This window comes from Salvelinus fontinalis, unplaced genomic scaffold, assembly GCF_029448725.1.
Source record: "Salvelinus fontinalis isolate EN_2023a unplaced genomic scaffold, ASM2944872v1 scaffold_0170, whole genome shotgun sequence".
In the NCBI taxonomy this organism is placed as follows: Eukaryota; Metazoa; Chordata; class Actinopteri; order Salmoniformes; family Salmonidae; genus Salvelinus; species Salvelinus fontinalis.
The window spans coordinates 199,658-225,568 of record NW_026600379.1 but is presented as its reverse complement, the minus strand read 5'-3'; the positions used below and the strand labels follow the sequence as shown (position 1 = coordinate 225,568).

At 47.8% G+C, this 25,911-nt stretch overlaps 1 protein-coding gene across 1 annotated transcript in view; it reads left to right on the top strand.

Moving 5' to 3' along the window:
• Positions 1 to 22,139, top strand: part of LOC129844069 (tripartite motif-containing protein 16-like) — a 36,666-nt gene extending 14,527 nt beyond the window's left edge. Inside the window, exons 3-6 of the mRNA XM_055912436.1 lie at positions 19,390 to 19,623; positions 20,191 to 20,350; positions 20,476 to 20,535; positions 20,772 to 22,139. Coding sequence (XP_055768411.1) covers positions 19,390 to 19,623; positions 20,191 to 20,350; positions 20,476 to 20,535; positions 20,772 to 21,283 — 966 coding nt within the window. The 3' untranslated portion in view covers positions 21,284 to 22,139. The remainder of the gene's footprint in view (positions 1 to 19,389; positions 19,624 to 20,190; positions 20,351 to 20,475; positions 20,536 to 20,771) is intronic.
• Positions 22,140 to 25,911: the final 3,772 nt, after the last annotated feature.

Sequence of the window (25,911 nt, the reverse complement as noted above, 5' to 3'; positions counted from 1 at the left end):
CAGAATATTTTGATGTTGATAAGTTTGTGAGGTCAGCTGTGATGTTACAGAAGACGGTGGGGTTAGACCAGTTGAGTGAGAAGAAGCGGTTTCGCTTAAGGAAATGTGTTACTGCTGTCACAGCAGCAAAAGGTGGTGGGAAATTTAACCTTTCTGAACCCCCCATCCAGGATCATTCTCATCAGAAAAGCTGACTAGCATAGCCTAGCCTAACGGGACAGGGATATCATATAATATAATTTCATGAAATCACAAGTCCAATACAGCGAATGAAAGATAAACATCTTGTGAATCCAGCCAACATGTCCAATTTTTTATGTTTTACAGCGAAAACACTGAGCCAAGTGCCATGAAGCCGGCTCAACATATCTGGCCTCCAGTACGTCTCCTCGGGCCGGTGTACATGGCACCAGCCTTACGCATGGTGTCCCCGGTTCGCCAACACAGCCCAGTGCGGGTTATTCCACCTCCCCGCACTGGACGGGCTACGGGGAGCATGCAAGAGTCGGCTGTCTGCCCAACGCCGCCTGCACTGTTAGTCTGCCCAGCACCGTCTGAGCCATCTGTCTGCCCAGCACCGTCTGAGCCATCCGTCTGCCCAGCGCCGTCTGAGCCATCCGTCTGCCCAGCGCCGTCTGAGCCATCCGTCTGCCCAGCGCCGTCGGAGCCATCCGTCTGCCCAACGCCGTCTGAGCCATCCGTCTGCCCAGCGCCCTCTGAGCCATCCGTCTGCCCAGCGCCTTCTGAGCCATCCGTCTGCCCCGAGCCATTAGAGCCGCCCGTCTGGCCCGAGCCATTAGAGCCGTCCGTCAGTCAGGAGCCGCTAGAGCCGTCCGTCAGTCAGGAGCCGCCAGAGCCGCCAGCCAGTCAGGAGCTGCCAGAGTCGCCAGCCAGTCAGGAGCTGCCAGAGGCGCCAGCCAGTCAGGAGCTGCCAGAGCCGCCAGCCAGTCAGGAGCTGCCAGAGCCGCCAGCCAGTCAGGAGCTGCCAGAACCGCCAGACAGTCATGAGCTGCCCTACAGTCATGAGCTGCCCTACAGTCATGAGCTGCCCTACAGTCATGAGCTGCCCTTCAGTCATGAGCTGCCCTTCAGTCATGAGCTGCCCTCCAGTCATGAGCTGCCCTCCAGTCATGAGCTGCCCTCCAGTCATGAGCTGCCACTCAGTCATGAGCTGCCACTCAGTCATGAGCTGCCACTCAGTCCGGAGCTGCCACTCAGTCCGGAGCTGCCACTCAGTCCGGAGCTGCCACTCAGTCCGGAGCTGCCACTCAGTCATGAGCTGCCACTCAGTCCGGAGCTGCCACTCAGTCCGGAGCTGCCACTCAGTCCGGAGCTAACACCCAGTCCGGAGCTGCCACCCAGTCCGGAGCTGCCACTCAGTCCGGAGCTGCCATAAGTACAGAGTTGTCCCTCTGTCCTAAGCTACCTCTCTGTCCGGAGCTACCTCTCTGTCCGGAGCTAACTCTCTGTCCGGAGCTACCTCTCTGTCCTGAGCTACCTCTCTGTCCTGAGCTACCTCTCTGTCCTGAGCTACCTCTCTGTCCTGAGCTACCTCTCTGTCCTGAGCTGTCTCCTCTATGTAGGAGGGGCCTTAGTGAAGGTTCCTGGACCATGGTCGGGGGCGAGGGTCGCCACTCAAAGGACGCTAAGAAGGGGGACAAAGACAGTGGTGGAGTGGTGTCCTCGTCCACCGCCGGAGCCGCCACCGCGGACAGATGCCCACCCAGACCCTCCCCTTGAGTTGTAGGGGTGCGCCCGGAGTTCGCACCTTGAGGGGGGGTTCTGTCACGTTCCTGACCTGTTTTCTGTTGTTTGGTATGTGTTTATTGGTCAGGGCGTGAGTTTTGGGTGGGCAGTCTATGTTTTCTGTTTCTATGTTGGTTTTGGGTTGCCTGGTATGGCTCTCAATTAGAGGCAGGTGTTTGACGTTTCCTCTGATTGAGAGTCATATTAAGGTAGGTTGTTCTCACTGTTTGTTTGTGGGTGATTGTCGTCCGTGTCAGTACATGTTACCACACAGGACTGTTTCGGTTTGTCTGTTCCTGTTCGTGTGGTCTTCGTTTCATGTAAGTTCGTAAGTTTAGGTCTGTTTAGTTCGTTTTGTTATTTTGTATTTCTAAAGTGTTATTTCGTGTTTCGTCGTTTGCTTTAATAAATCATTATGTATTCACAACCCGCTGCATTTTGGTCGAATCACTACTCCTCCTCTTCGTATGAGGAGGAGGAATGTCGTTACACATATGACAAAATGTTATACAATACATTTATGTTTTCTTCGATTATGTGCATATTTATAGCCACAAATCGTGGTTTTACATTGGCGCCATGTTCAGAAATGGCTCCAAAATATCCAGAGAAATTTTAGAGAGCCACGTAATCTAACAGAAATACTCATCATAAAACTTTGATGAAAAATACATGTTTAACATATAATTAAAGATACACTGGTTCTTAATGCAACAGCTGTGTTAGATTTAAAAAATAACTTTAGTAAAAAGCACAGCATGCAATTATCTGAGACAGCGGTCAGCCATTCTCCGCCATGTTGGAGTCAACATATTCAACAAAAATACGAAATAACATCATAAATATTCCCTTACCTTTGATGAACTTTCATCAGAATGCAGTGCCAGGAATACTAGTTCCACAATAAATCGTTGATTTGTTTTATAATGTCCATTACTTCTGTCGAATTAGAAACTTTGGCTAGCATGTGTAGCTCACGTGTCCATACACATTTGCGCAATGAACGGAAACTTCAAAAAGTGATATTAAAAGTTGAATAAACTGGTCAAACTCAGTTGAGAATCAATCTTCAGGATGTTTTTCTCATATATATCCAATAACGTCCCAGACGTAGCATTTCTTCATGTCTATATAACTCATTGCAGACAAAGACATGACATTCCCAATGTGCACGGCCAAGTACTGGCAATCTGCCTGACCTGTCACTCCAAAGGCTCTCATTCGGTCCCACTTCCCAAGACGGCGTAGCAGTGTAGACGTCTTTGTCCTGTCGTGTCCCGTGTCCCTTGTATATATCTTTTTACATCTTTTTCTTCGCATATCTTTTAAAAATACTTTCTTAAACCTCAACTTCTAAATACTCTCCTGCAACCCGCCTCACCCAATGTGGCGTGGATCTGCTTTTTTCTAAAGTATTTCTATTTACTTCTGATCTGGAATCCATCTACTGAAGATAGCCAGCTAACTGCCTACCAGCTATCAGTTAGCAAACCATTGCTAGCGGTCATCAGCTAACCTTTAGCTCGGAAAGCTCTCGCTAGTTCGAACAACGTGACTAAAACCAGAGCATAACGGACCAATTTCTCTCCATATCCCCGGATTCCTTCCGCAAACTCTGAACATTTTCATCTGGATCTTCGCAACTAGCTAACCACAATCCCGGGTGACCACTCCTGGCTAGCGTTTCCATCCCGGAGCAGGCACCGGAGCAGGCACCAATTAGCCTGAAGCTAATCGGCTAGGGCTCCTGTGCTACCACTGAAGCCCACTCCTGGGCTACAAGACCCGGACCCATCTACTGCCGGTACGGAGCACGGAACCCCGCCTATCATCTACGACTGGAATACCGACATAATCTGCCAGGGGACTCCAACAGGCCCCTCAGGCGTGACGCCCGCTGAAGGCCCATTCTGCTAACCTACTAGGCCTGTTAGCTACCTAGAGCTGCCTGGAACCCTACTAATTCCACTACTGGTCTATCGACGTCACCGCACGAAGAGGCAAAGACAGACTTCCCCCCCATCGCGACGTCCCCCAAAGGCTAACTTGCCTGCCCCGGTCTGCTAACTGCTAGCTTATCTTGCAGCTAGCGCAGCCAGGAAGCTAGCACCAGTTAGCAAACACAATTCTACAATTCACAACCTCTCTTTCGCCATCGCTATCCGGCTTGGATTCTCTGTCGACACGACCACGTCTGGTTTGCAGACGTGCCCTCAACCGGTGCCCTCAACCGGCCTCCGTCTGAGCAGACCCCCTCCGTCTGAGCAGACCACCCCCCCGGGCTACTAACTTTAAACGCGTGCTAGCTTAGTGGAGGCCTCACTACTCCATCTACGGCTGCCCCCTGGACACTATGATCACTTGGCTACATAGCTGATGCCTGCTTGACTGTCCATTAATTCACGGTACTCCATTCTGTTTATTTGTGTTTTATCTGTCGGCTCTGTGCCTTAACTCAGGATCTGTGTGTAGTTAATCCGACCCTCTCTGCCCAGTCGTCGCCATTTTTACCTTCTGTTGCTGTGTTAGCTGACTAGCTGCTGTTATTTCACCTGCTGTTTTAGCTAGCTCTCCCAATCATGACCTGCAATCACTTTATGCCTTATTGTATGTCTCTCTCAAATATCAATATGCCTTGCATACTGTTGTTCAGGCTAGTTATCATTGTTTTGGTTTGCAATGGACCCCGTAGTTCCACTCTCCGTACCTCTGATACCTCCTTTGTCCCACCCCGCACACATGCGGTGACCTCACCCATTGAGACCAGCATGTCCAGAGATACAACCTCTCTTATCATCACCCAGTGCCTGGGCTTGCCTCCGCTGTACCCGTGCCCCACCATACCCTGGTCTGCACATTATGCCCAGAATCTATTCTACCACGCCCATAAATCTGCTCCTTTTATTCCTTGTCCCCAACGCTCTAGGCGACCAGTTTTGATAGCCTTTAGCCGCACCCTCATCCTACTACTCCTCTGTTCCTCGGGTGATGTGGAGGTAAACCCAGGCCCTGCATGTCCCCAGTCACCCTCATTTGTTGACTTCTGTGATCGAAAAAGCCTTGGCCTCATGCATGTCAACATCAGAAGCCTCCTCCCCAAGTTTGCCTTACTCACCGCTTTAGCACACTCTGCCAACCCTGATGTCCTTGCCGTGTCTGAATCCTGGCTTAGGAAGGCCACCAAAAACTCTGAGATTTCCATACCCAACTATAACACTTTCTGTCAAGATAGAACTGCCAAAGGGGGAGGAGTTGCAATCTACTGCAGAGATAGCCTGCAAAGTTCTGTCATACTTTCCAAGTCTATGCCCAAACAGTTCGAACTTCTAATTTGAAAAATTAATCTCTCCAGAAATAAGTCTCTCACTGTTGCCGCCTGCTACCGACCCCCCTCAGCTCCCAGCTGTGCCCTGGACACCATCTGTGAATTGATCGCTCCCCATCTAGCTTCAGAGTTTGTTCTGTTAGGTGACCTAAACTGGGATATGCTTAACACCCCGGCAGTCCTACAATCTAAGCTTGATGCCCTCAATCTCACACAAATCATCAAGGAACCCACCAGGTACAACCCTAAATCCGTAAACATGGGCACCCTAATAGACATTATCCTGACCAACTGGCCCTCCAAATACACCTCTGCTGTCTTCAATCAAGATCTCAGCGATCACTGCCTCATTGCCTGTATCCGCCACGGGTCCACGGTCAAACGACCACCCCTCATCACTGTTAAACGCTCCCTGAAACACTTCTGCGAGCAGGCCTTTCTAATCGACCTGGCCCGGGTACCCTGGAAGGATATTGACCTCATCCCGTCAGTTGAGGATGCCTGGTCATTCTTTAAAAGTTACTTCCTCACCATATTAGACAAGCATGCTCCGTTCAAAAAATGCAGAACCAAGAACAGATATAGCCCTTGGTTCACTCCAGACCTGACTGCCCTCGACCAGCACAAAATCATCCTGTGGCGAACTGCAATAGCATCGAAGAGCCCTCGTGATATGCAACTGTTCAGGGAAGTCAGGAACCAATACACGCAGTCAGTCAGGAAAGCAAAGGCCAGCTTTTTCAAGCAGAAATTTGCATCCTGTAGCTCTAACTCCAAAAAGTTCTGGGATACTGTAAAGTCCATGGAAAACAAGAGCACCTCCTCCCAGCTGCCCACTGCACTGAGGCTAGATAACACGGTCACCACTGATAAGTCCGTGATAATCGAAAACTTAAACAAACATTTCTCAATGGCTGGCCATGCCTTCCACCTGGCGACTCCAACCTTGGCCAACAGCCCCGCGCCCCCCGCTGCTACTCGCCCAAGCCTCCCCAGCTTCTCCTTTACCCATATCCAGATAGCAGATGTTCTGAAAGAGCTGGAAAACCTGGACCCATACAAATCAGCTGGGCTTGACAATCTGGGCCCCCTATTTCTGAAACTGTCCGCTGCCATTGTCGCACCCCCTATTACCAGCCTGTTCAACCTCTCCTTCGTATAATCTGAGATCCCCAAGGATTGGAAAGCTGCCGCTGTCATCCCCCTCTTCAAAGGGGGAGACACCCTGGACCCAAACTGTTACAGACCTATATCCATCCTGCCCTGCCTAGCTAAGGTCTTCGAAAGCCAAGTCAACAAACAGATCACTGACCATCTCGAATCCCACCGTACCTTCTCCGCAGTGCAATCCGGTTTCCGAGCCGGTCACGGGTGCACCTCAGCCACGCTCAAGGTACTAAACGATATCATAACCGCCATCGATAAAAGATATTACTGTGCAGCCGTCTTCATCGACCTGGCCAAGGCTTTCGACTCTGTCAATCACCATATTCTTATCGGCAGACTCAATAGCCTCGGTTTTTCTAATGACTGCCTTGCCTGGTTCACCAACTACTTTGCAGACAATTACTTTGCAGACAATCGGAGGGCATATTGTCCGGTCCTCTGGCAGTCTCTATGGGGGTACCACAGGGTTCAATTCTCGGGCCGACTCTTTTCTCTGTATACATCAATGATGTTGCTCTTGCTGCGGGCGATTCCCTGATCCACCTCTACGCAGACGACACCATTCTGTATACTTCCGGCCCTTCCCTGGACACTGTGCTATTTAACCTGTCTAGGATCAGCGTGCCGCTAGCGGCACACCCCCCCCCCCCCCCACTGAAAAACCAGTGCCGCGAAATTCAAAAAAAATATATTTTTTAAATATTTAACTTTCACACAGTAAAGTCCAATACAGCTAATGAAAGACACAGATCTTGTGAATCCAGTCAACATGTCCGATTTTTAAAACGTTTTACAGGGAAGACACAATATGTAAAGATGTACATCTATTACCTAAAAACACATTAGCATAATCCACCATCTTTTATTTGTCCACCAACACCAGTAGCCATCACCAATTCGGCTAAACTAAGATATTTATAGCCCCTAACCAACAAAAAAACTCATCAGATGACAGTCTGATAACATATTTATGGTATGGGATAGGTTTTGTTAGAAAAAAGTGCATATTTCAGGTAGATGGCATAGGTTACAATTGCACCCACCGTCACAAATGGACTAGAATAATTACAATGAGCAACGTGTTTACCTAACTACTAATCATCAAACATTTCGTAAAAATACACAGCATACACTAATCGAAAGACACAGATCCTATGAATACAGACAATATTTCAGATTTTCTAAGTGTCTTACAGCGAAAACACAATAAATCGTTATATTAGCATAGCACATAGCACATAGCAGCCCAGCATTGATTCTAGCCAAAGTGGGCGATAACGTCAGCATCGCCAAAAATATATTAATTTTTTCACTAACCTTCTCAGAATTCTTCAGATGACACTCCTGTAACATCATATTACACAATCCATATAGAGTTTGATCGAAAATGTTTATATTTAGCCACCAAAATCATGGTTAGACAATGTGAAATGTAGCTCAGCTGGTCAGAAAATGTCCTTGCGCCACTTAGACAGTGATCTACTCTTATACATAAATACTCATAAACGTGACTAAAAAATATAGGGTGGACAGGGATTGATAGACAATTTAATTCTTAATACAATTGCGGAATTACATTTTTTAATTTATCCTTACTTTTCAATACAGTTTGCGCCAAGCGAAGCTACGTCAAAAAACATGGCGTCCTAAGCCACTAAAATGTTTCGACAGAAACACGATTTATCATAATAAAAATGTCCTACTTTGAGCTGTTCTTCCATCAGTATCTTGGGCAAAGGATCCTTTCTTGGGAGTAATCGTCTTTTGGTGGAAAGCTGTCCTCTTGCCATGTGGAAATGCCAACTGCGTTCGGGATGAACTGAAAAGCGTGCCCAGCTATTCACATCGTTTCAAAAATAAATGTCCCAAAATCGCACTAAACGGATATAAATTGCTATAAAACGCTTTAAATTAACTACCTTATGATGTTTTTAACTCCTATAACGAGTGAAAAGATGACCGGAGAAATATAACAGGCTAAACTAACACTTGGAACAGGAGCGGGTTGGTGTCCTCCACGCGCGTTACGCAGCAAGAAAAGACTTGCTAGCTACAGGGTTTTTTAATTTATAGGGCCTGTGAACGCGCAATCGACCCCATTGGAATCGTCATCACGTAAAGGCATCCAGGGGAAGACGTAAGAAGTGTCCGTATAGTCATAGCAATAACAGTGCCCTTTTAACTGACTTCAGAACAGTGGCCAACATTTCTGAAATCTGACTCCATGTCAGGGAAATTGCTGTAGAATGGGCTCTGTTCCACTTAGAGACAAAATTTCAACTCCTATAGAAACTATAGACTGTTTTCTATCCAATAATAATAATAATATGCATATTGTACGATCAAGGATTTTGTGGGAAGCCGTTTCAAAAATTACCCAATTAGCATAAATAGTCTCAACAGCGCCCCCATCCTCAACAGGCTAACCTCCAAACGAGCTTCAATGCCATACAACACTCCTTCCGTGGCCTCCAACTGCTCTTAAACGCTAGTAAAACCAAATGCATGCTTTTCAACCGTTCGCTGCCTGCACCCGCACGCCCGACTAGCATCACCACCCTGGACGGTTCCGACCTAGAATATGTGGACATCTATAAGTACCTAGGTGTCTGGCTAGACTGCAAACTCTCCTTCCAGACTCATATCAAACATCTCCAATCCAAAATCAAATCTAGAGTCGGCTTTCTATTCCGGAACAAAGCCTCCTTCACTCACGCCGCCAAACTTACCCTAGTAAAACTGACTATCCTACCGATCCTCGACTTCGGCGATGTCATCTACAAAATAGCTTCCAATACTCTACTCAGCAAACTGGATGCAGTTTATCACAGTGCCATCCGTTTTGTTACTAAAGCACCTTATACGACCCACCACTGCGACCTGTATGCCCTAGTCGGCTGGCCCTCGCTACATGTTCGTCGTCAGACCCACTGGCTCCAGGTCATCTACAAGGCTATGCTAGGCAAAGTGCCGCATTATCTCAGTTCACTGGTCACGATGGCTACACCCACCCGTAGCACGCGCTCCAGCAGGTGTATCTCACTGATCATCCCTAAAGCCAAAACCTCATTTGGACGCCTTTCCTTCCAGTTCTCTGCTGCCTGCGACTGGAACGAATTGCAAAAATCTCTGAAGTTGGAGACTTTTATCTCCCTCAACAACTTTAAAAATCTGCTATCCGAGCAGCTAACCGATCGCTGCAGCTGTACATAGTCCATCTGTAAACTACCCACCCAATTTACCTACCTCACCCCCATACTGCTTTTATTTATTTACTTTTCTGCTCTTTTGCACACCAGTATCTCTTCTTGCACATGATCATCTGATGATTTATCACTCCAGTGTTAATCTGCTAAATTGTAATTATTCGATTTATTGCCTACCTCATGCCTTTTGCACACATTGTATATAGATTCTCTTTTTTCTACCATGTTATTGACTTGTCTATTGTTTACTCCATGTGTAACTCTGTGTTGTTGTCTGTTCACACTGCTATGCTTTATCTTGGCCAGGTCGCGGATGCAAATGAGAACTTGTTCTCAACTAGCCTACCTGGTTAAATAAAGGTGAAATAAAAAATAAAAAAATAAACATCAGGCTAAAACGCTTCATTCCACATTCTACTGCCTGTTGACATCTAGTGGAAGGCGTATGAAGTGCATACAGATCCATAAATATAAGGCAATTAAATAGGCGATGCCTTTCACAGCGACCCATTTCAGAATTTTCACTTCCTGTTTGGAAGTTTGCCTGCCATATGAGTTCTGTTTTACTCACAGATATAATTCAAACAGTTTTAGAAACTTCAGAGTGTTGTCTATCCAATAGTAATAATAATATGCATATCATATGATCTAGGACAGAGTACGAGGCCGTTTAATTTGGGCACAAATTCATTCAAAAGTGAAAATGTCGCCCCCTAGTTCTAAGAAGTAAAAAGAGAGAATTTAAATAATGATGATGATCATGCCTCACAGGGTGTTTTTTTCTCTTTGTCTGGTCTCTCTGAGGTTTCTTCTGCTTTTCCTTTCTCTTTTCTATATGGAGGTACTAAGGGTGGGCTCTCTCAATATTAATGGGGGAAGGGACAGGAATAAGAGGGCTTGGGTTTTAGAAGTAATATAACAGAAAAGGCTTAATGTAGTTTTCCTACAGGAGACACATAGTGATAAGGAAAATGAGGCTGACTGGGGTATGTGGTGGGAGGGGCAGCAATGTGGTGGGAGGGGTACTAATTTCAGTTCTGGGGTGGCCATCTTGTTTTCCTCAGGCTTAGGGGTGACTGTGGTATCTGCAACAGAGATTGTGATGGGTCGCGTGTTATTGGTCAAGGCGGATGTTATGTTTTTAAAAAATGTTTCTGCTCCTAGTGAGGGTACAGAGCGTATTGTTGGTTTTGATCAAATAAAGGAAACCTTAAAACAGTGTGACCAAGAGGGTTGTATGGTTTTAGGGGGGACTGGAACTGTACAGTGGATTTTACTGTTGATCGCACCGCTGAAGAACCTCACCTGCGGTCAGCCACTTGTCTGTCTGGTCTATTAACTGAGTTTGAGCTTTCTGATGTGTGGAGAGTAGGGAAGGCAACAGTTAGACAGGTTGTATGTATCTGATCACTACTGTAGTAGGGTTGGAAGGTTAGACAGGTTGTATGTATCTGATCTCTACTGTAATAGGGTTGGAAGGTTAGACAGGTTGTATCTGATCTGTAGTAGGGTTGGAAGGTTAGACAGGTTGTATGTATCTGATCTCTACTGTAGTAGGGTTGGAAGGTTAGACAGGTTGTATGTATCTGATCTGTAGTAGGGTTGGAAGGTTAGACAGGTTGTATGTATCTGATCTCTACTGTAGTAGGGTTGGAAGGTTAGACAGGTTGTATGTATCTGATCTCTACTGTAGTAGGGTTGGAAGGTTAGACAGGTTGTATGTATCTGATCTGTAGTAGGGTTGGAAGGTTAGACAGGTTGTATGTATCTGATCTCTACTGTAGTAGGGTTGGAAGGTTAGACAGGTTGTATGTATCTGATCACTACTGTAGTAGGGTTGGAAGGTTAGACAGGTTGTATCTGATCTCTACTGTAGTAGGGTTGGAAGGTTAGACAGGTTGTATCTGATCTGTAGTAGGGTTGGAAGGTTAGACAGGTTATATGTATCTGATCACTACTGTAGTAGGGTTGGAAGGTTAGACAGGTTGTATGTATCTGATCTGTAGTAGGGTTGGAAGGTTAGACAGGTTATATGTATCTGATCTGTAGTAGGGTTGGAAGGTTAGACAGGTTATATGTATCTGATCACTACTGTAGTAGGGTTGGAAGGTTAGACAGGTTGTATGTATCTGATCTGTAGTAGGGTTGGAAGGTTAGACAGGTTGTATCTGATCTCTACTGTAGTGGGGTTGGAAGGTCAGACCGGTTGTATGTATCTGATCACTACTGTAGTAGGGTTGGAAGGTTAGACAGGTTGTATGTATCTGATCACTACTGTAGTAGGGTTGGAAGGTTAGACAGGTTGTATCTGATCTCTACTATAGTAGGGTTGGAAGGTTAGACAGGTTGTATCTGATCTCTACTGTAGTAGGGTTGGAAGGTTAGACAGGTTGTATCTGATCTCTACTGTAGTAGGGTTGGAAGGTTAGACAGGTTGTATCTGCTCTGTAGTAGGGTTGGAAGGTTAGACAGGTTGTATCTGCTCTGTAGTAGGGTTGGAAGGTTAGACAGGTTGTATGTATCTGATCTGTAGTAGGGTTGGAAGGTTAGACAGGTTGTATGTATCTGATCACTACTGTAGTAGGGTTGGAAGGTTAGACAGGCTGTATCTGATCTCTACTGTAGTAGGGTTGGAAGGTTAGACAGGTTGTATGTATCTGATCACTACTGTAGTAGGGTTGGAAGGTTAGACAGGTTGTATGTATCTGATCTCTACTGTAGTAGGGTTGGAAGGTTAGACAGGTTGTATGTATCTGATCTGTAGTAGGGTTGGAAGGTTAGACAGGTTGTATGTATCTGATCTCTACTGTAGTAGGGTTGGAAGGTTAGACAGGTTGTATCTGATCTCTACTGTAGTAGGGTTGGAAGGTTAGACAGGTTGTATGTATCTGATCACTACTGTAGTAGGGTTGGAAGGTTAGACAGGTTGTATGTATCTGATCTCTACTGTAGTAGGGTTGGAAGGTTAGACAGGTTGTATCTGATCTCTACTGTAGTAGGGTTGGAAGGTTAGACAGGTTGTATGTATCTGATCTGTAGTAGGGTTGGAAGGTTAGACAGGTTGTATCTGCTCTGTAGTAGGGTTGGAAGGTTAGACAGGTTGTATGTATCTGATCTGTAGTAGGGTTGGAAGGTTAGACAGGTTATATGTATCTGATCTGTAGTAGGGTTGGAAGGTTAGACAGGTTGTATGTATCTGACCACTACTGTAGTAGGGTTGGAAGGTTAGACAGGTTGTATGTATCTGATCTCTACTGTAGTAGGGTTGGAAGGTTAGACAGGTTGTATGTATCTGATCTGTAGTAGGGTTGGAAGGTTAGACAGGTTATATCTGATCTCTACTGTAGTAGGGTTGGAAGGTTAGACAGGTTGTATGTATCTGATCACTACTGTAGTAGGGTTGGAAGGTTAGACAGGTTGTATCTGATCTCTACTGTAGTGGGGTTGGAAGGTTAGACAGGTTGTATCTGATCTCTACTGTAGTGGGGTTGGAAGGTTAGACAGGTTATATCTGATCTCTACTGTAGTAGGGTTGGAAGGTTAGACAGGTTGTATGTATCTGATCACTACTGTAGTAGGGTTGGAAGGTTAGACAGGTTGTATCTGATCTCTACTGTAGTGGGGTTGGAAGGTTAGACAGGTTGTATCTGATCTCTACTGTAGTAGGGTTGGAAGGTTAGACAGGTTGTATGTATCTGATCTCTACTGTAGTAGGGTTGGAAGGTTAGACAGGTTGTATCTGATCTCTACTGTAGTGGGGTTGGAAGGTTAGACAGGTTGTATGTATCTGATCACTACTGTAGTAGGGTTGGAAGGTTAGACAGGTTGTATCTGATCTCTACTGTAGTAGGGTTGGAAGGTTAGACAGGTTGTATCTGATCACTACTGTAGTAGGGTTGGAAGGTTAGACAGGTTGTATCTGATCTCTACTGTAGTGGGGTTGGAAGGTTAGACAGGTTGTATCTGATCTCTACTGTAGTGGGGTTGGAAGGTTAGACAGGTTGTATCTGATCTCTACTGTAGTAGGGTTGGAAGGTTAGACAGGTTGTATGTATCTGATCTCTACTGTAGTGGGGTTGGAAGGTTAGACAGGTTGTATCTGATCTCTACTGTAGTGGGGTTGGAAGGTTAGACAGGTTGTATCTGATCTCTACTGTAGTAGGGTTGGAAGGTTAGACAGGTTGTATGTATCTGATCTGTAGTAGGGTTGGAAGGTTAGACAGGTTATATCTGATCTCTACTGTAGTAGGGTTGGAAGGTTAGACAGGTTATATCTGATCTCTACTGTAGTAGGGTTGGAAGGTTAGACAGGTTGTATGTATCTGATCTGTAGTAGGGTTGGAAGGTTAGACAGGTTGTATCTGATCTCTACTGTAGTAGGGTTGGAAGGTTAGACAGGTTGTATCTGATCTCTACTGTAGTAGGGTTGGAAGGTTAGACAGGTTGTATCTGATCTCTACTGTAGTAGGGTTGGAAGGTTAGACAGGTTGTATCTGATCTGTAGTAGGGTTGGAAGGTTAGACAGATTGTATCTGATCTCTACTGTAGTAGGGTTGGAAGGTTAGACAGGTTGTATGTATCTGATCACTACTGTAGTAGGGTTGGAAGGTTAGACAGGTTGTATCTGATCTCTACTGTAGTGGGGTTGGAAGGTTAGACAGGTTGTATCTGATCACTACTGTAGTAGGGTTGGAAGGTTAGACAGGTTGTATCTGATCACTACTGTAGTAGGGTTGGAAGGTTAGACAGGTTGTATGTATCTGATCACTACTGTAGTAGGGTTGGAAGGTTAGACAGGTTGTATCTGATCTCTACTGTAGTAGGGTTGGAAGGTTAGACAGGTTGTATCTGATCACTACTGTAGTAGGGTTGGAAGGTTAGACAGGTTGTATCTGATCTCTACTGTAGTAGGGTTGGAAGGTTAGACAGGTTGTATCTGATCTCTACTGTAGTAGGGTTGGAAGGTTAGACAGGTTGTATGTATCTGATCTCTACTGTAGTGGGGTTGGAAGGTTAGACAGGTTGTATCTGATCACTACTGTAGTAGGGTTGGAAGGTTAGACAGGTTGTATCTGATCTCTACTGTAGTAGGGTTGGAAGGTTAGACAGGTTGTATCTGATCTCTACTGTAGTGGGGTTGGAAGGTTAGACAGGTTGTATCTGATCTCTACTGTAGTGGGGTTGGAAGGTTAGACAGGTTGTATCTGATCTCTACTGTAGTAGGGTTGGAAGGTTAGACAGGTTGTATCTGATCTCTACTGTAATAGGGTTGGAAGGTTAGACAGGTTGTATCTGATCTCTACTGTAGTAGGGTTGGAAGGTTACGTGACAGTTTTTATTACAGGGGCTGAGGATGTTAAGGTTCTCTCAAACGCATTAAAGGTGTATGAGGGGGCCTCCTCAGCTTCAGACGGGGTCCGCTCCACGGTTACCAAGGGGGCTTCAGACGGGGTCCGCTCCACGGTTACCAGGGGGGCTTCAGACGGGGCCTGCTCCACAGTTACCAGGGGGGCTTCAGACGGGGTCTGCTCCACAGTTACCAGGGGGGCTTCAGACGGGGTCTGCTCCACGGTTACCAGGGGGGCTTCAGACGGGGTCTGCTCCACAGTTACCAGGGGGGCTTCAGACGGGGTCTGCTCCACGGTTACCAGGGGGGCTTCAGACGGGGTCTGCTCCACGGTTACCAGGGGGGCTTCAGACGGGGTCTGCTCCACGGTTACCAGGGGGGCTTCAGACGGGGTCTGCTCCACGGTTACCAGGGGGGCTTCAGACGGGGTCTGCTCCACGGTTGCCAGGGGGGCTTCAGACGGGGTCTGCTCCACGGTTACCAGGGGGGCTTCAGACGGGGTCTGCTCCACGGTTACCAGGGGGCTTCAGACGGGGTCCGCTCCACGGTTACCAGGGGGGCTTCAGACGGGGTCTGCTCCACGGTTACCAGGGGGGCTTCAGACGGGGTCTGCTCAACGGTTACCAGGGGGCTTCAGACGGGGTCCGCTCCACGGTTTACCAGGGGGGCTTCAGACGGGGTCTGCTCCACGGTTACCAGGGGGGCTTCAGACGGGGTCCGCTCCACGGTTACCAGGGGGCTTCAGACGGGGTCCGCTCCACGGTTACCAGGGGGCTTCAGACGGGGTCTGCTCCACGGTTACCAGGGGGGCTTCAGATGGGGTCCGCTCCACGGTTACCAGGGGGGCTTCAGACGGGGTCTGCTCCACGGTTACCAGGGGCTTCAGACGGGGTCTGCTCCACGGTTACCAGGGGGGCTTCAGACGGGGTCTGCTCCACGGTTACCAGGGGGCTTCAGACGGGGTCTGCTCCACGGTTACCAGGGGGCTTCAGACGGGGTCTGCTCCACGGTTACCAGGGGGGCTTCAGACGGGGTCTGCTCCACGGTTACCAGGGGGGCTTCAGATGGGGTCCGCTCCACGGTTACCAGGGGGCTTCAGACGGGGTCTGCTCCACGGTTACCAGGGGGCTTCAGACGGGGTCTGCTCCACGGTTACCAGGGGGGCTTCAGACGGGGTCTGCTCCACGGTTACCAGGGGGGCTTCAGACGGGGTCTGCTCCACGGTTACCAGGGGGGCTTCAGATGGGGTCCGCTCCACGGTTACCAGGGGTGCTTCAGACGGGGTCTGCTCCACGGTTACCAGGGGGCTTCAGACGGGGTCTGCTCCACGGTTACCAGGGGGGCTTCAGACGGGGTCTGCTCCACGGTTACCAGGGGGCTTCAGACGGGGTCTGCTCCACGGTTACCAGGGGGCTTCAGACGGGGTCTGCTCCACGGTTACCAGGGGGGCTTCAGACGGGGTCTGCTCCACGGTTACCAGGGGGGCTTCAGATGGGGTCCGCTCCACGGTTACCAGGGGGCTTCAGACGGGGTCTGCTCCACGGTTACCAGGGGGCTTCAGACGGGGTCTGCTCCACGGTTACCAGGGGGGCTTCAGACGGGGTCTGCTCCACGGTTACCAGGGGGCTTCAGACGGGGTCTGCTCCACGGTTACCAGGGGGGCTTCAGACGGGGTCCACTCTACGGTTACCAGGGGGGCTTCAGACGGGGTCCACTCTACGGTTACCAGGGGGGCTTCAGACGGGGTCCACTCTACGGTTACCAGGGGGCTTCAGACGGGGTCTGCTCCACGGTTACCAGGGGGGCTTCAGACGGGGTCCACTCTACGGTTACCAGGGGGGCTTCAGACGGGGTCCACTCTACGGTTACCAGGGGGGCTTCAGACGGGGTCCACTCTACGGTTACCAGGGGGGCTTCAGACGGGGTCCGCTCCACGGTTACCAGGGGGGCTTCAGTGGGGCAGAGATGGGATGAAGACTTTTTTTTTATTTTCTAGGCTCCGATGTCTTTCAGAATAAGAACTGGGAGGGTGTAGTGGAGAAAGTGTGTGCCAGACTGTCAAGATGGAAATGGGTGCTACCCCAGCTGTCTTATAGGGGAAGGGTACTGGTAGCTAATAATCTTGCTGCCTCTACCCTGTGGCACAGACTAATGATTTTACAGCCACCGGGGGGTCTGATACAAGAGCTTCAGAGGACCCTTGTCAATTTCTTCCGGTCTGGACAACATTGGATTAAAGCTGCAGCCCTGTACCTGCCACTGCACGAGGGTGGGCAAGGCCTGGTGGACATTTCTTCCAGCATCATGTGGGCCCAATGCAGCCTAAAATATTGTCTCAATGTAGCCTGTCCACATTTGGGCAAAGCACCTTTGCTCGACGGCTCCAGGTTGCCCCTAACACTGTACCCAAACCGGTCACACTGTACCCAAACCGGCCACCATTGTGTGCAAATTGACTTTGTCCCCCCACACCAAACGTGATAACCACACGCATGTTAAAATGGGTCTGATGATGTGCTGATTGTTAGTGCTGCGGTGGGGGCGTTAGAGGAGGATGGAGGGTCTGATGATGTGCTGATTGTTAGTGCTGCGGTGGGGGCGTTAGAGGAGGATGAAGGGTCTGGATTATGTGTTCCCTGCACTGATTGTTAGTGCTGCGGTGGGGGCGTTAGAGGAGGATGGAGGGTCTGATGATGTGCTGATTGTTAGTGCTGCGGTGGGGGCGTTAGAGGAGGATGGAGGGTCTGGTGATGTGCTGATCGTTAGTGCTGCGGTGGGGGCGTTAGAGGAGGATGGAGGGTCTGATGATGTGCTGATTGTTAGTGCTGCGGTGGGGGCGTTAGAGGAGGATGGAGGGTCTGATGATGTGCTGATTGTTAGTGCTGCGGTGGGGGCGTTAGAGGAGGATGGAGGGTCTGGTGATGTGCTGATTGTTAGTGCTGCGGTGGGGGCGTTAGAGGAGGATGGAGGGATGCTGCTTTCCTTCCATACCCCGGAGCTGGGGGAGTTCAAGGAGCTGGGGGAGTTCAAGGAGCTGGGGGAGTTCAAGGAGCTGGGGGAGTTCAAGGAGCTGGGGGAGTTCAAGGAGCTGGGGGAGTTCAAGGAGCTGGGGGAGTTCAAGGAGCTGGGGGAGTTCAAGGAGCTGGGGGAGTTCAAGGAGCTGGGGGAGTTCAAGGAGGTGGGGGAGTTCAAGGAGTTGGGAAAGAAGGCCATGTACAGAATATGTGTAAAGGTGTCCCATGTCTCTTCCCTGGAAGGGGTAAAATCGATGAGGTGGGCGGGTGTGTTGGGTCAAAGGTGCCTCCCCAAAAGGCTGTTGGCGATCATTATACAAACTGCCGATTGATAAGAGGACAGCTGACCTCCAATGGGGGATCATACATGGAGTCATAGCCACCAACATGCATCTGGTACATCTGGACCCTACTGTTGGGGAGGGGGGGGGGGGGGGTGTCCAATATGCATCTGGTGCACCTGGACCCTACTGTTGGGGAGGGGTGTCCAATATGCATCTGGTGCACCTGGACCCTACTGTTGGGGAGGGGTGTCCAATATGCATCTGGTGCACCTGGACCCTACTGTTGGGGAGGGGTGTCCAATATGCATCTGGTACACCTGGACCCTACTGGTGGGGAGGATTGTCCAACATGCATCTGGTGCACCTGGACCCTACTGTTGGGGAGGGGTGTCCAATATGCATCTGGTACACCTGGACCCTACTGTTGGGGAGGGGTGTCCAATATGCATCTGGTATACCTGGACCCTACTGGTGGGGAGGGGTGTCCAATATGCATCTGGTATACCTGGACCCTACTGTTGGGGAGGGGGGGGGGGGGGTGTCCAATATGCATCTGGTACACCTGGACCCTACTAATTGGGGAGGGGGGGGGGGGGTGTCCAATATGCATCTGGTACACCTGGACCCTACTGGTGGGGAGGATTGTCCAACATGCATCTGGTACACCTGGACCCTACTGTTGGGGAGGGGTGTCCAATATGCATCTGGTATACCTGGACCCTACTGTTGGGGAGGGGTGTCCAACATGCATCTGGTACACCTGGACCCTACTGTTGGGGAAGGTTGTCCAATATGCATCTGGTACACCTGGACCCTACTGTTGGGGAGGGGTGTCCAATATGCATCTGGTATACCTGGACCCTACTGTTGGGGAGGGGGGGGGGGGTGTCCAACATGCATCTGGTATACCTGGACCCTACTGTTGGGGAGGGGTGTCCAATATGCATCTGGTATACCTGGACCCTACTGTTGGGGAGGGGGGGGGGGGGTCCAATATGCATCTGGTACACCTGGACCCTACTGTTGGGGAAGGGGGGGGGGGTGTCCAATATGCATCTGGTACACCTGGACCCTACTGTTGGGGAGGGGTGTCCAACATGCATCTGGTACACCTGGACCCTACTGTTGGGGAGGGGTGTATGGGGTATTATGTATATATATATAGTATATGGGGTATTCAGAGGCTGTTGTGTCCAGTTACTGTAGACGAGGAATTGATGTGTAACTGGTTTTGTATGGTGGGCTCCCAGACCCAATGAAGATGATTTAAAACTCAAACTCTGTCTCTCTCTCTCTACAGCGCTCTGCACAGGCAGCAGTGGAGGACAGTGATGAGATCTTTACTGAGCTGATCCGCTCCCTTGAGAGAAGGAGCTCTGAGGTGAAGGAGCTGATCAGAGCCCAAGAGAAGGCTCAAGTGAGTCAAGCTGAAAGACTCCTGGAGCAACTGAAGCAGGAGATAGCTGAGCTGAGGAAGAGAAGCACTGAGCTGGAGCAGCTCTCACACACAGAGGATCACATCCATTTCCTCCAGGTAACTAAACTGTCTTGTTACATGTGATATGAAATTAACTTCATGTGAAACTATTCATCTACATCATTATGTTGTCCTGTCTGTCTTTCTGTCTGTCTCTCTCTCTCTCTGTCAATCTCTCTCCTTCTCTCTTTCTGTCTCTCTCTCTCTCTCTCTCTCTCTCTGTCCCTCTCTCTCTCAATTCAATTCAATTCTCTCTCTCTCTGTCCCTCTATCTCTCTCTCTATGTCCATCTCTCTCTCTCTGTCCCACCCTCTCTCTGTGTCCCTCTGTCTCTCGCTCTCTGTTTCTGTCCCTCCCTCTCTCTCTGTCCCTCCCTCTCTCTCTGTCCCTCCCTCTCTCTCTCTGTCCCTCCCTCTCTCTCTGTCCCTCTCTCTCTCTCTCTCTTTCTCTCTCTCTTTTTCCTCTCTGTCTCTCTCTCTCTGTCTCTCTCTGTCTCTCATTCTTTCTGTCCCTCTCACTCTCTCTCTCTCTCTCTGTCCACATCTCTCTCTCTGTCCCCCCTCTCTCTCTCTCTCTGCCCCCCCCCCCCTCTCTCTCTCTCTCTGTCTCTCTCTCTCTCTCCAGAGTTATCAGTCTCTCTCCAGTATCTGTGTATCTTCAGACTTACCCAGCATCGTTGTCCGTCCTCTTCAGTACTTTGGAGATGTGAGTAAGACTGTGTCTGAACTGAGAGAGAAACTAGAAGACTTCCTTAAAGGAGAATGGACCAAGATCTCCACTACAGGTGTGTTGAAAACAATAAGAACATCAACTTTAGACCATTGAAAGTTCCCTACTAGTCATATACATGTGGAATATGGTCTGATGATAACATTCCCTCTCTCTGTCAATGTGTTTGTGTGTCTGTAGTGAATATAGTGGATGTTGTACTGCCTCCAGAGCCCAAGACCAGAGAACAGTTGTTACAATGTGAGTCTCTTTATTGTGAAATAACTAACAGTCTCTTTTTACTGACACTCCTAACAATCCCTCTAGAAATATATAGCAATAGTAGATCTAATCAAAGACTGGGTATCTATCTGACTCCTCATATTTCTCTGATTTGATCTCTGCTGTGCTCTAATCAAAGACAGGGTAGATACAGTATCTGACTTAACTTATTGTTCTGACTCCCCTCATTGGTCTCTGCTCTGCTCTTCTCCCAGATTCCTGTCAGCTCACACTGGACCCAAACACAGCAAACACACACCTCTCTCTGTCTAAAGGGAACAGAAAGGTGACCTATACAGACCAAGTCCAACCATATCCTGACCATCCAGAAAGATTCACCTACTGGTGGCAGGTTCTGTGTAGAGAGGGTCTGTCTGGACGCTGTTACTGGGAGGTGGAGTGGAGTGGGGATTGGGTTAATACAGTAGTCTCATGTAAAGACATCAGCAGAACAGAGGAAGATGCTGGATTTGGAGACAATAACAAGTCCTGGAGTTTAGAGTGCTCTAGTGATGGTTATTATTTCAGACACAATAATGTTAAGACTAAAGTATCAGGCCCTCAGTCCTCCAGAGTAGGAGTGTACCTGGATCACAAGGCAGGTACTCTGTCCTTCTACAGTGTCTCTGACACAATGACCCTCCTCCACAGAGTCCAGACCACATTCACTCAGCCCCTCTATCCTGGGTTTTATCTCTATGGTACTGCTGAGCTGGTTAAACTGTAGTAGGGTACACATAGAAACTAGTCATGCTGGTGTAGTCTATAGCTGAGCTGGTTAAACTGTAGTTGGGTCCACATAGATACTAGTCATGCTGGTGTAGTCTATAGCTGAGCTGGTTAAACTGTAGTTGGGTCCACATAGATACTAGTCATGCTGGTGTAGTCTATAGCTGAGCTGGTTAAACTGTAGTAGGGTCCACATAGATACTAGTCATGCTGGTGTAGTCTATAGCTGAGCTGGTTAAACGGTAGTAGGGTCCACATAGATACTAGTCATGCTGGTGGTGATGGTCCCCAGATGTGATGATTCTTTTATCTTTTATCTAGTTTTATCTACAATGATTTAACTGATTTGATCTTCAGAAGATGTTATGAATTAAAATTCATTGTTTTCATATTTTAGTAATTGCAATGTTTTAATCTTGTACATTTCCATGAATCATGATGTCTGGTGTTGATGTATATTGGTTGTCATTCAGAACCATTGATATGTTTTCTCAGTTGGTTCTCTGTCTCTATGTAATTCTCCTTAGTATCATTGATCAGCTTGTTGGTCCTAATTGATGTGTTCTCTGTCACCTGGAGCTGCATGGAAAATGGTCCAGGAACTAAAGGACAATTCAGGACTAGTCAGCCCACTACAAGCTGGTATCACTTATTTCTACTAAACTATATGGACTGGTTTCCCAGACACAGATTAATCCTAGTCCTGGACTAAAAAGTATGTTCAATGTAGATGTCCAGGAAACCGTCCCTAAATGTGTCATCTTTCATCCTCCCATACTGCTCAGTCCAGCAACATTAAACCTGTCCAGCAGGTGGTGCTATTGACCAAACAATAAAACCAGCAGATATCTTGACTTGCCACTCAGTATATCAGTAATGTTCAGAATAGTACTTTAATATCATTGGAGATTGATGGTCTTTTTAATCCACTATCCAGAGTCAGGAACAGATGAAGTTAGGTCTGCTACTGTTCAGTGATTAAATATGATTTATGGTGATGGGAAATAATAAAAAACACTAAACTTCATCTAGTAATAGTTTTCCTTTGTTATTTATTCCAAGGTGTGTCTTTAACTTGTAAATGTATTGTGTGGAGGTGAGCTAGTGGTGTGGCTGATAGAATAGAATGAAAAGGGAGGAGGGGAGGAAGAGGGGAGGAGTGAAGGGCTGTTCAAGAAACCAGATGAGGAAGAGGAAGATGTTCAGGGGAATTACTGTCTCTGTTCCAAATGGTTCCCTATTCCCTCCGTAGTGCACTACGGTGCTTCTGACCAGGTCTAAAGTAGTGTTCTACGTAGGGAATAGGGTGCAGATTTATTACAATATCATGCTTTTGTGTTTGGCACAACAATATACGCTGCAGATATATCAGACAGATGAGGGAGAGAGAGATTTTCATCCAGGAGTTAGTGTCTCTGTTCCAAATAGCTCCCTATTCCCTGCGTAGTGCACTAGGCTTCTTATAACCAGGTGTAAAGTAGTGTTGTAGATGTTAGATTGTTTCTCCCTGTCATTACAACATGACAATATGGTCATGACTTTAGTGGTTTCCTCCTCTTTGTTTTTATTGTTATGTTGTTATGTGTGTTGTCAGGTTGTTCCTCTGTGTTCCTGATTGAAAATCCATTAACAATGAATCACAAACTAATGATATTCCAGTTGTGTTAAGACAACTTCATGTCTGACATCCCCCAGTTCTGATCAGACCCATTGAACTGGGTCACATTCTGAATGGGGACTTGTATTGATAGTCCATACTGGACCTGACTGTGGTTAACCAGACTGGAGGGGTTCTGTTCAGACCCATTGAACTGGGTCACATTCTGAATGGTGACTTGTATTGATAGTCCATACTGGACCTGACTGTGGTTAACCAGACTGGAGGGGTTCTGATCAGACCCATTGAACTGGGTCACATTCTGAATGGTGACTTGTATTGATAGTCCATACTGGACCTGACTGGTTAACCAGACTGGAGGGGTTCTGATCAGACCCATTGAACTGGGTCACATTCTGAATGGTGACTTGTATTGATAGTCCATACTGGACCTGACTGTGGTTAACCAGACTGGAGGGGTATCTGATCACATATTCCCTCATCTCCACAACTTTATCTGATGTTCTCTCTCTGCCTCTCTCTCTGTGTGTGTGTGTGTGTGTGTGTATAGAAAGCAGACAACCTCAATATGGTTTCATTCCTGTAGTTATCAGAACACATGGGGTGTGTAACAATTATCTCTCCTTTCTAAGTGTGAACTTGTCCACTTCCCTTCATGGATTTAAAGGAAATGACTGGTATATGTAAACTCCCTCTACCCCGTGTCAACACCAATCCAATGCTTTTACATTTGTGAGGAGTAGAGAAGGAAAGCTACATTTCACAACTCTTAGTACAAAGTCAAAACATGAAGCCCTCTGTAAGGAGCCTCAGAGAGGTGGACATCAGAGAGATGGAGGCAGGCGGCAGGGAACTGTTGTATCTAATGAAGTCCTCTCTAAGGAGCCTCAGAGAGGTGGACATCAGAGAGATGGAGGCAGGCGGCAGGGAACTGTTGTATCTAATGAAGCCCTCTCTAAGGACCCTCAGAGAGGTGGACATCAGAGAGATGGAGGCAGGCGGCAGGGAACTGTTGTATCTAATGAAGCCCTCTCTAAGGAGCCTCAGAGAGGTGGACATCAGAGAGATGGAGGCAGGCGGCAGGGAACTGTTGTATCTAATGAAGCCCTCTGTAAGGACCCTCAGAGAGGTGGACATCAGAGAGATGGAGGCAGGCGACAGGGAACTGTTGTATCTAATGAAGCCCTCTCTAAGGACCCTCAGAGAGCTGGACATCAGAGAGATGGAGGCAGGCGGCAGGGAACTGTTGTATCTAATGAAGTCCTCTCTAAGGAGCCTCAGAGAGGTGGACATCAGAGAGATGGAGGCAGGCGGCAGGGAACTGTTGTATCTAATGAAGTCCATCGTCCTTGATCATGTGGTCAACAGAGGTCTTACCATGACAGAGGCCGACACATTAGTTCACCCCAATCTGAAAAGATCAACTGTCTGTTCCATCATGAGAACATTTCACTAAGACAAACGGGAAGTCAGCAGGATGTGACCTATGCTTTACATTTACATTGACAGGAAATGACATATTGTAATGCATGTCAACTAAACATGTTCCAGGATTGTTCCAGAATGATCTATTGACAGTAAACTCTGTTCTACCCTCAGAATAGACAGGAGACTGTCGTGTGGTACTGGTACTGGTCGTGTGCTGACTGACCGGCAGGAGAGGACAGTGGAGGAAATGGTGAGGGACAGGAATGATATACTGACCAGCAGGAGTGGACAGTGGAGGAAATGGTGAGGGACAGGAATGATATACTGACCAGCAGGAGTGGACAGTGGAGGACATGGTGAGAGACAGGAATGATATACTGACCCGCAGGAGTGGACAGTGGAGGAAATGGTGAGGGACAGGAATGATATACTGACCAGCAGGAGTGGACAGTGGAGGAAATGGTGAGGGACAGGAATGATATACTGACCAGCAGGAGAGGACAGTGGAGGAAATGGTGAGGGACAGGAATGATATACTGACCTGCAGGAGTGGACAGTGGAGGAAATGGTGAGGGACAGGAATGATATACTGACCAGCAGGAGTGGACAGTGGAGGAAATGGTGAGGGACAGGAATGATATACTGACCAGCAGGAGTGGACATAACTTGGGGATTTCCTTCACCCCAAGCGTGAGGTGAAAAATATAGGGGAGAGCAATGTTTTCAGCAGCCAGGTGTAGGAAGTGGGGGTCTAGTTCATCAGGGACAGGGGATTTTGTTCTATCAATTTATTTCAGGGCTTTACACACTTCTGAAACAGAGAAGGATGAGAAGGAGAACCTGGTGAAGGAGTGCACAGGGGTGTCAGGGATGAGAAGGAGAACCTGGTGAAGGAGTGTACAGGGGTGTCAGGGATGAGAAGGAGAACCTGGTGAAGGAGGGCACAGGGGTGTCAGGGATGAGAAGGAGAACCTGGTGAAGGAGCGCTCAGGGGTCTCAGGTAAATTCACAGGGGGGTTTAACATTTTTAAATAAACTGCCTGCATCTATAAAATGCTGATTCAAGGCTTTCAGAATGGAGGTTCTCTCAGTTACAACCTGAGTGTCGACCAACAATAGTTTGGGAAGCTGTGAATCTTCTGTTCACTCCAAACCTTTCACTACTTGTCAAAATGTGGAGGGATTATTTAAATGATCTGTAGTAGATTTCAGGTAGTGGTCTGCTTTCACTTTTCAGATCATAATGATCTGTAGTAGATTTCAGGGAGTGGTCTGCTTTCACTTTTCAGATCATAATGATCTGTAGTAGATTTCAGGTAGTGGTCTGCTTTCACTTTTCAGATCATAATGATCTGAAATAGATTTCAGGGAGTGGTCTGCTTTCACTTTTCAGATCATAATGATCTGTAGTAGATTTCAGGGAGTGGTCTGCTTTCACTTTTCAGATCATAATGATCTGTAGTAGATTTCAGGGAGTGGTCTGCTTTCACTTTTCAGATCATAATGATCTGTAGTAGATTTCAGGTAGTGGTCTGCTTTCACTTTTCAGATCATAATGATCTGTAGTAGATTTCAGGGAG